Below are 13,386 nucleotides of genomic sequence, written 5' to 3'. Positions count from 1 at the left end.
ACTACAATACACATACCACAGTAAAAATACCTTGGATAGTAACATCACAGCATATACCACAATACATAGACTAAAGTACACATACCACGATACACCAAAACACTTATCGCAATACTCTTTTAAAGTTTGAGCACATTTAGCTAAGAGTGTTTTTGTCATTTTTACTGACTTGTGATGTCTGATGTGGATTGCTGTCACTGACCTCAGTTTGCAGGGCATCTCTGAATATAAATGTGTTTAATTTTATGAAGGAGAATGGCCACAGACATGGCCTCATCACCTTACCATTTCCACTTAACACCTCTAATATGATTTATAACGTGCAGGTAAAAGATACACTTGAGATACAAAAATAGAAAAAAACTTTTATTCACAGGATATTAAAAAAATGATGAAAGTTCATCCATACAACAGTCTGTTGTGAAATAAATAGTGAAATACATAAATTAACTAAAATGTAGAATATTAAAATGTAAGTTAAGTGATCTGCTGTTAGGCACTACATCATCATCTAACATGCTTCAGCAACGTGGGACGTTATAGTGAAGTGCCTCTTCTCCAGGGTGTCAGCTGCAGTTTCTCCACACCGGTGAGCACAGGAGAGCTGTCGGCATCTTGTCCTCTGGTGAACCTTGGGAAATGACCCAAACGCAGATCTCTGAAAACAAAAAAGGGACAAAAACCAAATAAGAAAGTACAGATGTATGTGTATTTGATTTGGGTTGTTGTAGTTTTTAACATGAAGCCAATAAAGAACAGTTTTAGAGTTCCTAGTTACCTATACAGTTCAACATTTGTTCATTTCTTACAACAGTGTAAAATGTGAAGATGCCAGGGTAACTATTAATACACTCTAGCATGATAATGTAGATTTAAGCCTCAGTCTTAAGCTCCTACTTCCCTGCTATCTTATTGATTAATTGGTCCCACACTGTTAAGTAATCATGTCAAACTAATGACTGTGCTTTTATAATTTACCTTTTGAGTCGCTCTTGTGGCGTCTTGCATGTCTCTTTGGTGGGACCGTCCGACAAAGTGGCTGCAGGACTGAAACCTTGCTCTATAACAATTCAAATATCATCACATTCTGTACCAAATCAGAAAATTCACATCATTACAGCCTGTTTCTTTCTTCATATTGTATCTACCTGCACATGGCACACAGCTCCTGAACAGCAGGACGTTAGGGAAAGTCTCCAGGCCGAGGCTTCTCCTGAGCGAGGGTTTGTCTCCTGAGGTGGGCTCTTGGCTCTGCTCAGGGGCTGCAGGCCTGACTTTTGACTTTGCTTGAATCCAAGGCACCGTCTTCACAGACCGAATTACTGGAGGAGTTCCAGAAAATTAAGTTAAAGCGGAGCTTTTCAGTTGAGACAAAGCTAGTGACAGGGTTATATTTTTCCAGTGTTTTACCTTTAAAACTGTGTCTTTTTCTGTGTCCTCTCTTTGCGTCTTTCAGAGGATTGAAGTTCATCAGGAACTCCATACTGTCCATCACAGGTTTAGGAATCACACCTGAAGTTAATATAAAGAATATATGAACGTCTGCACAAAAACCCTTCATTAAAATTACAGCTTCAACACAGAGTGATTTGTTTTGTTACCAAATAAGTGAGGATTTTCAATGAAGGTATGTAGGACGAGAACTCTGAGTTCAAGTCGCCCTTCAGACATCTCTGCCTTGTTGGGAGGCGGTAAAAGACACGGAGCGAAGACTGTGGCGAGGTTGGAGCTGGTCATCAAGTTTTCTGAGCATCTGACAGCAGTGTATTAAATAAATAGTTAACTTCAGATCATGGAAAATCAAATCAATTTAAGCATCAAATAATCACACTGGTGCTCATCACTGATAAAGAAGACGATATACTTTTCTGTGCTCTAAACACTCTCTGTCTACTAGGATTTAATTCCCCCACATTATTAGTGTTCTCTCAAACCTCTGGGAGACTTTGGAGAGGAAGTCAAACAGGTAGTGCAGACAGGAGGAGTTCCTGGCAGGTAGCAAACAGGACAGCAGCTGGAGAGCTGAAGTCCTGTCCTGCATGCTGGACAGCGCCTGGGCTTTGAGCAGAGCTGCGTGGAGCTCGGAGGGGAGCAGAGGCTCCGGCAGCTCTCTGCAAAACTGTTTGATGAGAGTCGCCACATCGTAGGGGAGGGCTGTGGTCAGACACCCCTCTCCTCTATTCAGCTTGGCCTTAAACACACACAGGAAGGGCAACATAATTTACATATTCCACATCAGATCAGATACAGGAGCTGTGTTTGCTCAAACCACCAGATGGCACTGTTGCTCCTGTAGATATTACATTAGTGAAAGGTCAAAAGGTTAAAAGTCTCACCCTGAGGGTCTTGATGCGAGGAAGAGAGCCTGGTTTTCTGAACAGGCCTACAGTCGCAACACGCTCCAGCAGAAATGAACAAGCATCCACCAAGAAGCTGAAGCACAATATGTTCAAACACACACCATAAACTTAATGTCTGACCTGCTGTCTCAGTTTATTATCATAAACATCCCAATCCTGCTGCTGCTCTTACTCACCAGGGCACCAGGCCAAACTCAGGAATGTATCGCCTGGATAAATTCTCCAGAGGAACACCAAAGAGCTTTGCTCCACCGACAAACAGTCTGTCCTTTTTCTTCTCAAAGCTCTTCACACTTATCCCATAAATAACTTGGAGGTGAAACCGCAGCACATTACTGTCTGTAACCTTCATATTACTGACAGATATCAAAAACTAAGCAGTTCAACAGCCTTTGTTACTCTCTTTGTAAAATCACTGGTGAATAGAGGAGGCCAGTCTGCTCATCTATATCACCTGTGCCACAGGTGACAAGGGAAAGTGCTGTGTTCAGGGTACATGGGGAAGGTAGTAGAAATGAGCTTTCAACTTGAAAATAACATTCATTTCAGCTTTCTTACTGGCATTCTGAACATTGACATTACAGTTAGATTAGTAAAATGCTGCCCCCTGTTTCTTTGCAGCATGTGGTCAGGCGATACATGGCACCTTTAAGTACTTAAGGTTATAATATTTATGCTGCTACTGTTACTACGTCAACCAGTTTAACTTGCTTTAAAGGTTTTGGAAGCAACTTTCAGTGCACTGATATAGCAGCAAACCACCAGTGGAATAATGGCATCCTGAACAGAGCTTCATGTTTCCTCTGTTTGTCTGTTGTAATCCGAGTTTTGTCTGTGGTTTGTTATAGTAACAGATTTTAGCTGCCTTAGCCACCACCACATTGAGAACTGTTGCCAGACAACTCATATACTTTTTTTGCTATTTAAATATGGTTTAATTCCAGCAGCTGAAGGTATGACATTTTCATTTAGGCAGCATTTTAGATAGTTATTTATTTTGATTCAAATGACTGTATTTTTCTTTTTTTATATTTCTTAGGTGGAAATATGAAAATATGTATTTTAATCTCTTGAGGTGAAAAACTATGTCTTGAAGTATCAGAGTCATGCTAGTTATTGTATGATTTAATTGACATGAAGGTGTCCAGTGCATTTTTCCAACTAATGATAACAAGTTTCACATAGAAGAGAAAGCTGTCTTAAAGGGTCAAACCTCGCAACACTGAATGCATAAGAGGTGTCACAAAAAAGTTCTGTACTTGTAGCGGTAGTAGTGATTTAATTTCAGCATCTGACTTCATGATATTTTAATTTAGGCAGCCTGTTAAATAAAGGAAATCATCTTTTGCAAGGGGAAATTACTACAGTTTCTTTCATAAGTGGAAAATTGAAAGATGTTTTTAAAGTGGCTCATTAAAGGTGAAATCACACCTTAATAAATGCATTTAAGAGTCATTTGTGTTCTGCTGACAAATCAATTTCTGCATAAGGTAGAAGAAAAGTATAAAATCAAGGAATATATGCCAGATCAACAGGCATATCGTTGCTTGTACATTGAGACTCCAACACTCCAGACTGTTACTGATAAAAGCAACTATTTTTTATTACAACAGAACATGTATATACAGCAAAAGGCACAGTAGAAATACAGATATGGATGGAGAGCTGGTGCAGTCGGTGTGGGGTTTTGGAGTTTTTCTGGTGGTGGTTGGAGATTTAGAAGCACTTCCTGTGCACGATGGAGGGGCCTGCCTCATCGTACTCCTGCTTGCTGATCCACATCTGCTGGAAGGTGGACAGGGAGGCCAGGATGGAGCCGCCGATCCAGACGGAGTATTTCCTCTCAGGGGGAGCGATGATCTGCAGGGGAGGAGCAGAGGCACAGGTTGGTACCAGTTACATTTTACAACAACGTACTGGAGTTTAACCAGTTAGTGCTGGTTGATGATGGCTCACCTTGATCTTCATGGTGCTGGGGGCCAGGGCTGTGATCTCTTTCTGCATACGGTCAGCAATACCAGGGTACATGGTGGTTCCACCGGACAGCACGTTGTTGGCGTACAGGTCCTTACGGATGTCAATGTCGCACTTCATGATGCTGTTGTAGGCGGTCTCATGGATACCAGCAGACTCCATACCTGGGCAGGTGAGAGGAGAAAGATGAGTCTTTATACGGCTGACAGCACATGAATACAAATATGGGAATAATTACAGAACTAATTATAAAAGTTAGAACTTTATTTATATGGCAACTTTCAAAAATAAAGATACAAAGTTCTTTACAGTAAAACAAGGATTTAAAAAAGTAAATAAAATCCAAAATGTCAAAATAGAGTAACACAAATTTTTTTAAATATGACAATAAAATAACACAAATGTTAAGAAAAAAATGTAGAAAAATATAAATTTAATGACATTTGATATTAACTAATCAATCTATTAATTTACTGATGTTTTATTTAAATTAATTTATCTTTTTGTATTTTTATTTTATTTTATTTTTTCATTTTTTATATATTTTTGGCCAAACTATTGCTTTTGTCATTTCATACCTTCTTTTCTGTGAAAATTGTTAACATTAATCTGAAATTGCCTTCCTGAGTCTTAATTTGAAAAGGAAAAAAAATCTTCCTGTGGCCACTAGGGGACGAAAGCTAACACATGAAACATGATCAGATATAAACATGACTTGCAGAGTGTGTTGTATTCACAGCTGCAGAGTGTTAGTGGTCAGCTGTCATGACTCACCGATGAAGGAGGGCTGGAACAGGGTCTCTGGGCAGCGGAAACGCTCGTTGCCGATGGTGATGACCTGACCGTCGGGCAGCTCATAGCTCTTCTCCAGGGAGGAGGAGGAGGCGGCGGTGGCCATCTCATTCTCAAAGTCCAGAGCAACGTAGCACAGCTTCTCCTTGATGTCACGCACGATCTCACGCTCAGCTGTAGGGAGGGAATGTTAGTCGATTAATCGCACATCATAACTCTGATATTATCTTCAAAGAGCTTTCTGTGTTCATTTCTGGAGCCAGCGTGGCTGCTCCTGCTGGTATGACCAGTTAGTTTATGGCGGTAAATGAAATAGCGCACATAGACCTCCAGAAAACCTCTAACTCATCCAAATTTTGTTTCCAGTGTGGGCCCTACACCAAGTTGATGATTGATCATACTTTCTTCTTGGCAGTAGTGCACCCTTGTCGTTTTTTCGGCCGATTCAGTATGTTTAATCAGTGTCGGAGACAGTGGAGGCCGGTTGTGAGTGAAATCACTCTGATTGGCAGTTCAGCTCAGCACACAAGAAGAGAAATTGAAGTGAGGAAAGTAAACAAGCGACTAAAGTCAAGAGGGAGTGAGATCGAAACAAACTTGTTCTGCTCGTGTGTTCTGCCTGCTGGTGTGGAAAGTTATTTCCTCTCACGCTGGCACAGAACGTACACGCCTGTTGGCCATTAGCTGTTGTCTTTGTGGTGTGTTCAAGTGCCTCTTTTTAGCCGAGACTCAAGCGACATGAGGTGACACAACAGTCGGCCTTCATTGCCACTAGTTCTTTGATGTTTGTTTGGTGTGTCTGAGCCTTTAGTTGTTGGGGTACTGCTTACCAGTTGTGACAAAGGAGTAGCCACGCTCAGTCAGGATCTTCATCAGGTAGTCAGTCAGGTCGCGACCGGCCAGATCCAGACGCATGATGGCGTGGGGCAGAGCGTAACCCTCATAGATGGGCACGTTGTGGGTCACACCATCACCAGAGTCCAGCACAATACCTGTCCATGAAAACAGCAGTTTGTCAGAGGGAAATACATAAAGTGTGTGTTTTTTATCAGCAGCAGACAGTGTTCCACAGTCACAGAGGTAAAGTCCTTGAGGAGACTCACCAGTGGTACGACCAGAGGCGTACAGGGACAGCACAGCCTGAATAGCCACGTACATGGCAGGGACGTTGAAGGTCTCAAACATGATCTGGGTCATCTTTTCCCTGTTGGCCTTGGGGTTAAGGGGGGCCTCAGTCAGCAGGGTGGGGTGCTCCTCTGGGGCCACACGGAGCTCGTTGTAGAAAGTGTGGTGCCAGATCTGTTGAACAGGAACAGGGAGGTATATGTCAGGGACGGAAATTACTAAGAACAAGACTCCAGTCGACAAGTCAACAAGAAAAGTATGCTGAGATCTGTTTATCATCACCTTCTCCATGTCGTCCCAGTTGGTGATGATGCCGTGCTCGATGGGGTACTTCAGAGTCAGGATACCCCTCTTGCTCTGGGCCTCATCTCCCACGTAGCTGTCCTTCTGACCCATACCCACCATCACACCCTGACAACGCAAAGCAAATACGTATCAATATCTCAGGAACATCGCAGACAGCTAAAAAATTTCATCCTTTTAGGAATCTTTTGTGGCTGCTTCAGTATTCCTACCTGGTGACGGGGGCGTCCAACAATGGATGGGAAGACAGCACGGGGAGCGTCATCACCGGCGAACCCAGCCTTGACCAGGCCAGAGCCGTTGTCGCACACAAGGGCGGTGGTCTCGTCGTCGTCACACATGTTTGGTCTTTTCCTGGCTGGCCTTCTGTATGAGACAGAGGATGGAAAGGTTTTATTTTGTCTGAATCAGAAGCTGTTTACGTGAAAACACTGAACATTATTCACTCTCTTAAAGGTGTTAACAAAGTTTCAGTGAAATCAAGGTGATTATTTGCAGGATATAATACCCCCATCATGTTTAATTGTGTAATACTTCAGTTTAAAGTCTCATTTCACATGATAAAACAAAACAAATCTATGCAATGTAGCACTATGTCCAGTATGAAGACACCTCTGAGTGCTCTAATCTCCTCCCTGAGCCTCACAGCTGCCTGAAAAGCCAAAACAGGACATGACCCGGCCCTCACACACTCTAGCAGGTCTATTTTCGGCCTCTGTCCTCCGTATCTCATCGTTAAGCTGGGGCCAGTTAACAGCTGAGGCGGTGTGTCTTTTGACAAGTGGCAGGAGGAGGCCTGGGTCTCTCCTCAGCTGTCGCCACTCGTATAGTGGACTCTTCTGTTTGGAGCCAGACCATGTGCTGTGATCCTTCCAGGATCTCTGGACACTGCCTGCATCCCAAGTGCATCCTGCATCCCCTCTCTTCACAGAGGCTTCTCCATTTAAATCAACATCTGTAGGTTCAGTTTAAATGGTTGAATTCCATGTAATGTTTTCAATATTATTCAATGCCTTATAAACTTTTCCAAATCATCCGTGCCAGTAATTGTTATTTAAAGGGATATCTGAATCCTAGGGTTTCCAAACTGTATCATCCTGCATTCAAATTCCTACTTTCATTACATTTTAAACTACTTTTTCCTCTTCATATGACAGGTAAGACCTAATGATAGTGTAAGTCTTTTCTGAAGAGAGTCCTGACCAAGAAAAGCAGCCTAAACTTTGATTATTGCGGGTTTCAGTGAGGCGATTTTAACTTCCCACGATGTTAGAAATGCTACTTCAGAGGGTTTTCGTCCCTGCCGTGAAGATGCTCAATTCTTTCTGGTATTCCAACAGTCAAACTTAATATTGTCTATTTTATCTAAAAGTATATTAACACTGATGGAGCCTCGTACGTTTTCCCAGGTTGTATCTAAGTTCATGCCTGCCACTCCACAGCAAGCATCCCTGCATCCTAAACCTCAGTCTGTCCTAGTCTGCAGGTCACTTTTAATGATTCTGGATGACCTCTCCATATTTTTGCAACACTCTCTGAACTCTGAACGCCACCAATTATCCCTTTTCCCCCTCTCTTTCTCTCAACATCTTCCCCCTCTCCTATACTCAGCTCTCCTCCAACACCACATCACCAGCTCTGATAACAGAAACATCTTCAAGCTGTAAAAATTAAATCCATGTTATGGCAATAAAGCATCCTAGAGCAGCAGCAGCAGTGTCTGCTCATCCTCCCTGATACCTATACAGTCCAAAATAAACCAACAGCTGAAATGCAAGAAGACTGCGAAGGGACTCACCAAGTTGTTACCACAAGACTGGAGTTTCCACTGGGACAAAGGGCCGAGGGTGCGAGGGGGTCCTTAAATATGTCCCAGCGTCCTGAGGCTGTGGGGCCAGTGGGCGGGCTCAGGAGTTCACACAAGCCCAAATTAAGTGCTGCTTAGCAAAATGGCTCAGTAAAGTGTATCCTGTGTCAGGGACGCTGTCTAACTGGAGAGATGTTGCCATGGATACTACAGGCAATGGGACAGAAGTGAGGAGTAGTAGGAAGACGTCTGCCCTGATATGAATTCCAGTGGGATTAAGGAGCTCAAATCCACATATAAGACAAATATATATGGTTTGTACATCAGTGAGCTGTATCTTAATTATATTTTAAGTGTCAAATTATTTGTTTGGACACTTATAGAATGAATTCATGCCCTTTAAACCCACTTACGCCCTTTAAATTGGATGTGACAGAGAGATTTTGACACTCAGAAAACCTGTCATCAGCTTGATAAATTCAGTATCATGCCTCATACATGGCAGCAACTTTCTCCCACTCACTCTGTGGAGCTGCCCTTCAGGTCTCTAAGGATGTGCTAATATGACTAAGCTTGAGCAGGGCACTGGGGATGTGGGTGATTGGAGGGTGTGATGGTAACCTGAGATCTTGTCTGAGCAATCTGATTAAGGAGCCGTCTAAGGGGAACCTGCCTGTGACCGTTTGCCAGTGTGGTGGCATGTGTGAGGACGGAGGGGGGCCAAAAACATACCAGACAGCTGAGAGGCAATATTGTAGGAGAGAGGGGGGTGGGTGGGAGTTAAGGCCAGGTCCCAGACCTCCAGCAGACGACAGATCCCTGGGACGGCCTGTGCAGGGAGAGACGAGCAGCGGCTCTGAGCTCTGATTGGCTCCAGTGTCTCCTTTTAGGGAAATGGAGTGTAACAGGTGCCAGCGGCTACATGTCGCCACAGACTGTGGCCAGAGCTCAGGCTCCTTATTCGTCACCTCACACTGCCCCCACAGTGACTACGTCCTCCTGCTGGAGCCCTATCAGGCCACTGTGGGAGCTGTAAGAATGTAAATACCCCCCACACCATCAACACTGTGAAATATTCCATTTGTAGCCATGTGCTGTAATGTACCTCAGAGGGAACTGCTACTAACCTACTTATCTATTTCTGCTCCAAGCTTTTACATAACAGACACCTGAGTTACTTTCACATTGTGTATCTTTGCCAATTGATAACTATTCATAAATTTTGAGGTGATGAATCACCAGTTTGCAAAGTGTTTCATGACTTTATAAGGAGAGTTCATTGACGAAACATGTCAGCTCTTCGATGATCTCCGTCATTCAGAAATCTAGATTTTCAAGAGAAAAGAGAAAAACAGACAACATACAAAATATGAAACGTAAGTCAACAATATAGCACCACAATATCATTTACTTAAAGGGATAGTTCACCCCAAAATCAAAAATACGTGCACTTACCGGTAGTGCAATCAGTTAAGATTGTTTGGTGTGGGTTGCAGAGTGTTGGAGATATCAGCTGTAAAGATGTCTGCCTTCACCGAATATAATGGAACTAGATGGCACTCGTCTTGTGGTGCTCAAAGTGCCTAAAGAATACATCTGAAAAACTCAACAGCAATGTCTGTGTCCAGAAATAATGACAGGGTTACTCAAAATAATCCACGGACCTTGTTGTGAGCTGTTTCATGTAAGAACTGCCCAGCCAACATTTGTATATGGGTCCCATATGGGTAGTGAATGGACTGACAGAATGGCCCTATGTGGGATTGTCCATGAGTTCTATGCCAATTGCCCACACGCTGGCTTTACCCAAATGGGCCCCACATGGTTATGCTCAGGCTACCTGTGTACCAAGTAGGTATGGGCCCAAAATGGGCACCTTAGCTGGGGCCCACTTGGGTAATCCCACTCACGTGGGAAACTGGCATTGTGCCAATATGGAACCCATGAACAATCCCATATATGACCCATTTTTCAGCCTGTTTACTACCAACATGGGCCTCACATACGAATTTTGGCTGGGTAGTTTCTTTCTACTGAACTATTACACCCCCTAACCATATCACAGAGGGAAGTGTGCATCTACTCATGGACAACAGCATGAGATGTAAACATTAATGGCGTCCTCCTTGGCTGAGTTCTAATGTTAGTTATCTCAGTGATGCTAGGTGAGCTAGCAGTAGATGCACGCTTCCTTCTGTGTGGTGATATGGTTGGCAGTACAGTATAGTTCCTACATAAAACTGTTCACAACAAGGTCTGTGGATTATCTTGAGTAACTGGGTCATGATTTCTGGAAAGAGATATATGTAGACAAATGTAATTTTTGGTGCTTTGAGCACCACAAGCTGAGTGCCATCTAGTTCCATTATATTGGAGAGAAGGCAGACATCTCTACAGGTGATATGGCCAACACTCACACCCAAACAACCCAGATGAATAAATAGCACTACAGGTAAGAGGAAAAATATGTGTTTTTGATTTTGGGATGAACTGTCCCTTTAAGTAAAAGTAGCAACACCACACAAAAACACACTGAAATATGCACTTAAGTACAATTATGGGGTATTATCAGCAAAGATCAATCTAAAGTATTAAAAGAAAAGTACTTGGCTGCTGTCATATTACTTTCTTTGAGGGTCATTATTAATGCATGTCACATGTAAGCATTACTTTATTGTTATTGTTGGTTAAAGTGAAGCTAATTGGAACTGCTTCATATACCTTTGGGTATTCAATCCATTTCAATGCATCATATTTTACAAACTGATGATGTGTTTTGTTTTAAAATCGTAATCTGAAAAGTAACCTGTAACTTTAGCTGTCTCTCTTTAAAATATAGCCTACTGAAGTGAAAGTATAAAGTACATGAAATGGTACTCAAAAAAAGTACCTCTAAACTGTACTTAAGTAGGTTTACTTATTAGTTATTTCCCACCTCAGACTACAGTAAAGTTTCTACAGACCACAAATATCAAATCAACTACTGTATGAACACTCAGTCACATTATGTATTGTTTTTTGTACCCTGATCAATGAGACATAAAAGACGACAAAGAAACAACAACAAAGTGTCATTAAATGATTAACTTTTACACCAAACTAAAAATTTGTGTTTCACTAGGTGTTTTGGGGAGAGACTGTCTTGTTCAGTACAGGGAACAAATGCTGCACATTGTTGAGCAGAACATAGGACTCAGAGACATCACGTTAGTTTTTGGATGAAACCGGTGCTGTGTTTTGTCAACAGCTCCCTTCAAGTCAAGGAATCACTTTTTGGCAGAGTCCTATCTTTATCACCAGGTCTTTATCAGGATAAAGCAGATTGGTCTTAAATGGGTCATGGTTTTGAGGGACATTCGTCCTTATAAGGGCATGTAGGAAGCCCACAGTTTGTCTGCCCTGACAGCTGCCCCCTCTGTACTTTAAACCCCCCCAACCCACTCCCTGCAACACACACACATATGCACACACTTGAGCAGCTGTTAGCAACAACTGCTTTTTAACAGACAAGTCCTGCTCTGACAGTGTTTTGTTTACCATTGAAAACACAGTTTTACTTTGCGGGAATGGCAAAAGAAAGAGCGCAGGACAATGAAGCTGCCACATTTCTGCAAAGATGGAACATACAGTCGAGTAATGTCTGTTGCTGAACGACCTTTGGATCCAATTTTGGACAAAAATGTTAGAAACATGGGCAGGTTATGAAATGATGGACCCCTGGGCACAGATATGCAAAAGCACCCACCATCTTTTGTACTTATAGGAGCAAGACACACAGACTTTGTGGTGGTTCTGACACTTTTTTTTAATTTCTTTTGTGTCTCTTTGTCATTGGTATGCATCTTTTTTGTGGTTTAGTGTCTCTTTGAGGTAATTTTGTGTCTCTTTGTAGTCATCTAGTATCTTTATGTAGTCGTTTTATGTCTCTTTGTAGTCATTTTGTGTCTCTCTGTATTTCCTTTGCATCTCTTGGCAGTCATTTTTGTCTCTTTGTGGTCATTTTGTTTCTTTGAGATCAGTACGTGTTAATTTGAATGACATTTTACAGATGATTGAGCAGGCCCCTGACATTTTGGGTCCATGGGCCTGTATTTGGTAGACCCATCCAGTGATCCACCTTTTATCAGAAAGTTCTTTCAGTACTGTACTTTCACAGAGTTTTGATTTGTTGCTATTTCCTGATCATAGATAGATATATTACTTTAATAACGTTAAACCTATTGATACTAGTAGTCTAGTGTCCTTGTTTTGCACACTTCCATAACACCAGATGATTACAACGACCAAACCTTTGTCACTGCAGGAGTAAATTTCAGAAACAGCCGCTGACAATGAACATGCAATGTTATCCTTGGCACAAACAGCCGTCATCGTAATGTGCCACATGCCTGCTATAAACAGCTGCTGGTTCAGCAGCGTTTGACAAACTGCACGCTGGTTGACATGTTCATCAGAACAAACACATCAACAGCTATTTTGTGACTGTAAATCATTACGGAGAAAGGAGATATGAGGCATGAGGCATGTGACAGCAGAAACAGTCTGTTTTATGGCTATTCTACTACATCAAATGTTGTCTTCACCGCATTCTTACCACAAATTGACAGAAACCCTCTTTTTGAGACCAGTAATGTTGATTTTTGGAAGGATTAAATCTAATATCAGCCAATACATGAATTTCTTTTGAACCTGCAATATCCTGGGGGCAGTGGAAACAAGTTTTGAACTTAACGTTGGCAGATCATCTTTTTTAAGTGGATATGGCAAACATGTTAGCAAACAGTAGCTTATTTACACATCTAAAGTTACGTATTATCATTCATTTTGAGTCGTGTTTCAGGCCAAAATTCACTCTCTTGTAGCTCTGTTTTTGGTCTCCACCAACTTCATTATAAGGGGAGCTGCAGATATGGGCGACAATTAAATTAATCACTCAGAGTGACCCATGTCATTGTCAACATTCTTGATAAGGATCCCTTTAATTTGGAATTGTGACCAAGAAATGTACTGGTGTTATATATTTCA

General features: G+C 42.1%; 2 protein-coding genes across 2 annotated transcripts; both read right to left on the bottom strand.

The window, feature by feature from the left end:
* Positions 1-351: 351 nt before the first annotated feature.
* On the bottom strand, positions 352-2,761 carry LOC126398354 (rho GTPase-activating protein 11A-like). The gene is made up of 8 exons (XM_050057616.1): positions 2,537-2,761; positions 2,337-2,433; positions 1,935-2,191; positions 1,602-1,753; positions 1,411-1,512; positions 1,149-1,322; positions 979-1,060; positions 352-658 (listed from the first exon to the last, which is right to left on the bottom strand). Exons 1-8 carry the CDS (start codon positions 2,710-2,712, stop codon positions 538-540), a joined length of 1,161 nt encoding a protein of 386 aa, XP_049913573.1. The 5' UTR covers positions 2,713-2,761; the 3' UTR covers positions 352-537.
* Positions 2,762-3,938: 1,177 nt separating this feature from the next.
* LOC126398355 (actin, alpha cardiac muscle) lies at positions 3,939-8,395 on the bottom strand. The gene is made up of 8 exons (XM_050057617.1): positions 8,353-8,395; positions 6,767-6,920; positions 6,534-6,662; positions 6,230-6,425; positions 5,957-6,118; positions 5,109-5,300; positions 4,317-4,498; positions 3,939-4,220 (listed from the first exon to the last, which is right to left on the bottom strand). The coding sequence occupies exons 2-8, from the start codon at positions 6,893-6,895 to the stop codon at positions 4,077-4,079; spliced, it is 1,134 nt and encodes a 377-aa protein (XP_049913574.1). The 5' UTR covers positions 6,896-6,920; positions 8,353-8,395; the 3' UTR covers positions 3,939-4,076.
* Between the last annotated feature and the right edge of the window lie 4,991 nt (positions 8,396-13,386).

The sequence above is a fragment of the Epinephelus moara genome, chromosome 12 (genome assembly GCF_006386435.1).
Source record: "Epinephelus moara isolate mb chromosome 12, YSFRI_EMoa_1.0, whole genome shotgun sequence".
NCBI lineage: Eukaryota > Metazoa > Chordata > Actinopteri > Perciformes > Serranidae > Epinephelus > Epinephelus moara.
This window is presented reverse-complemented; position numbering and strand designations above follow the sequence as displayed.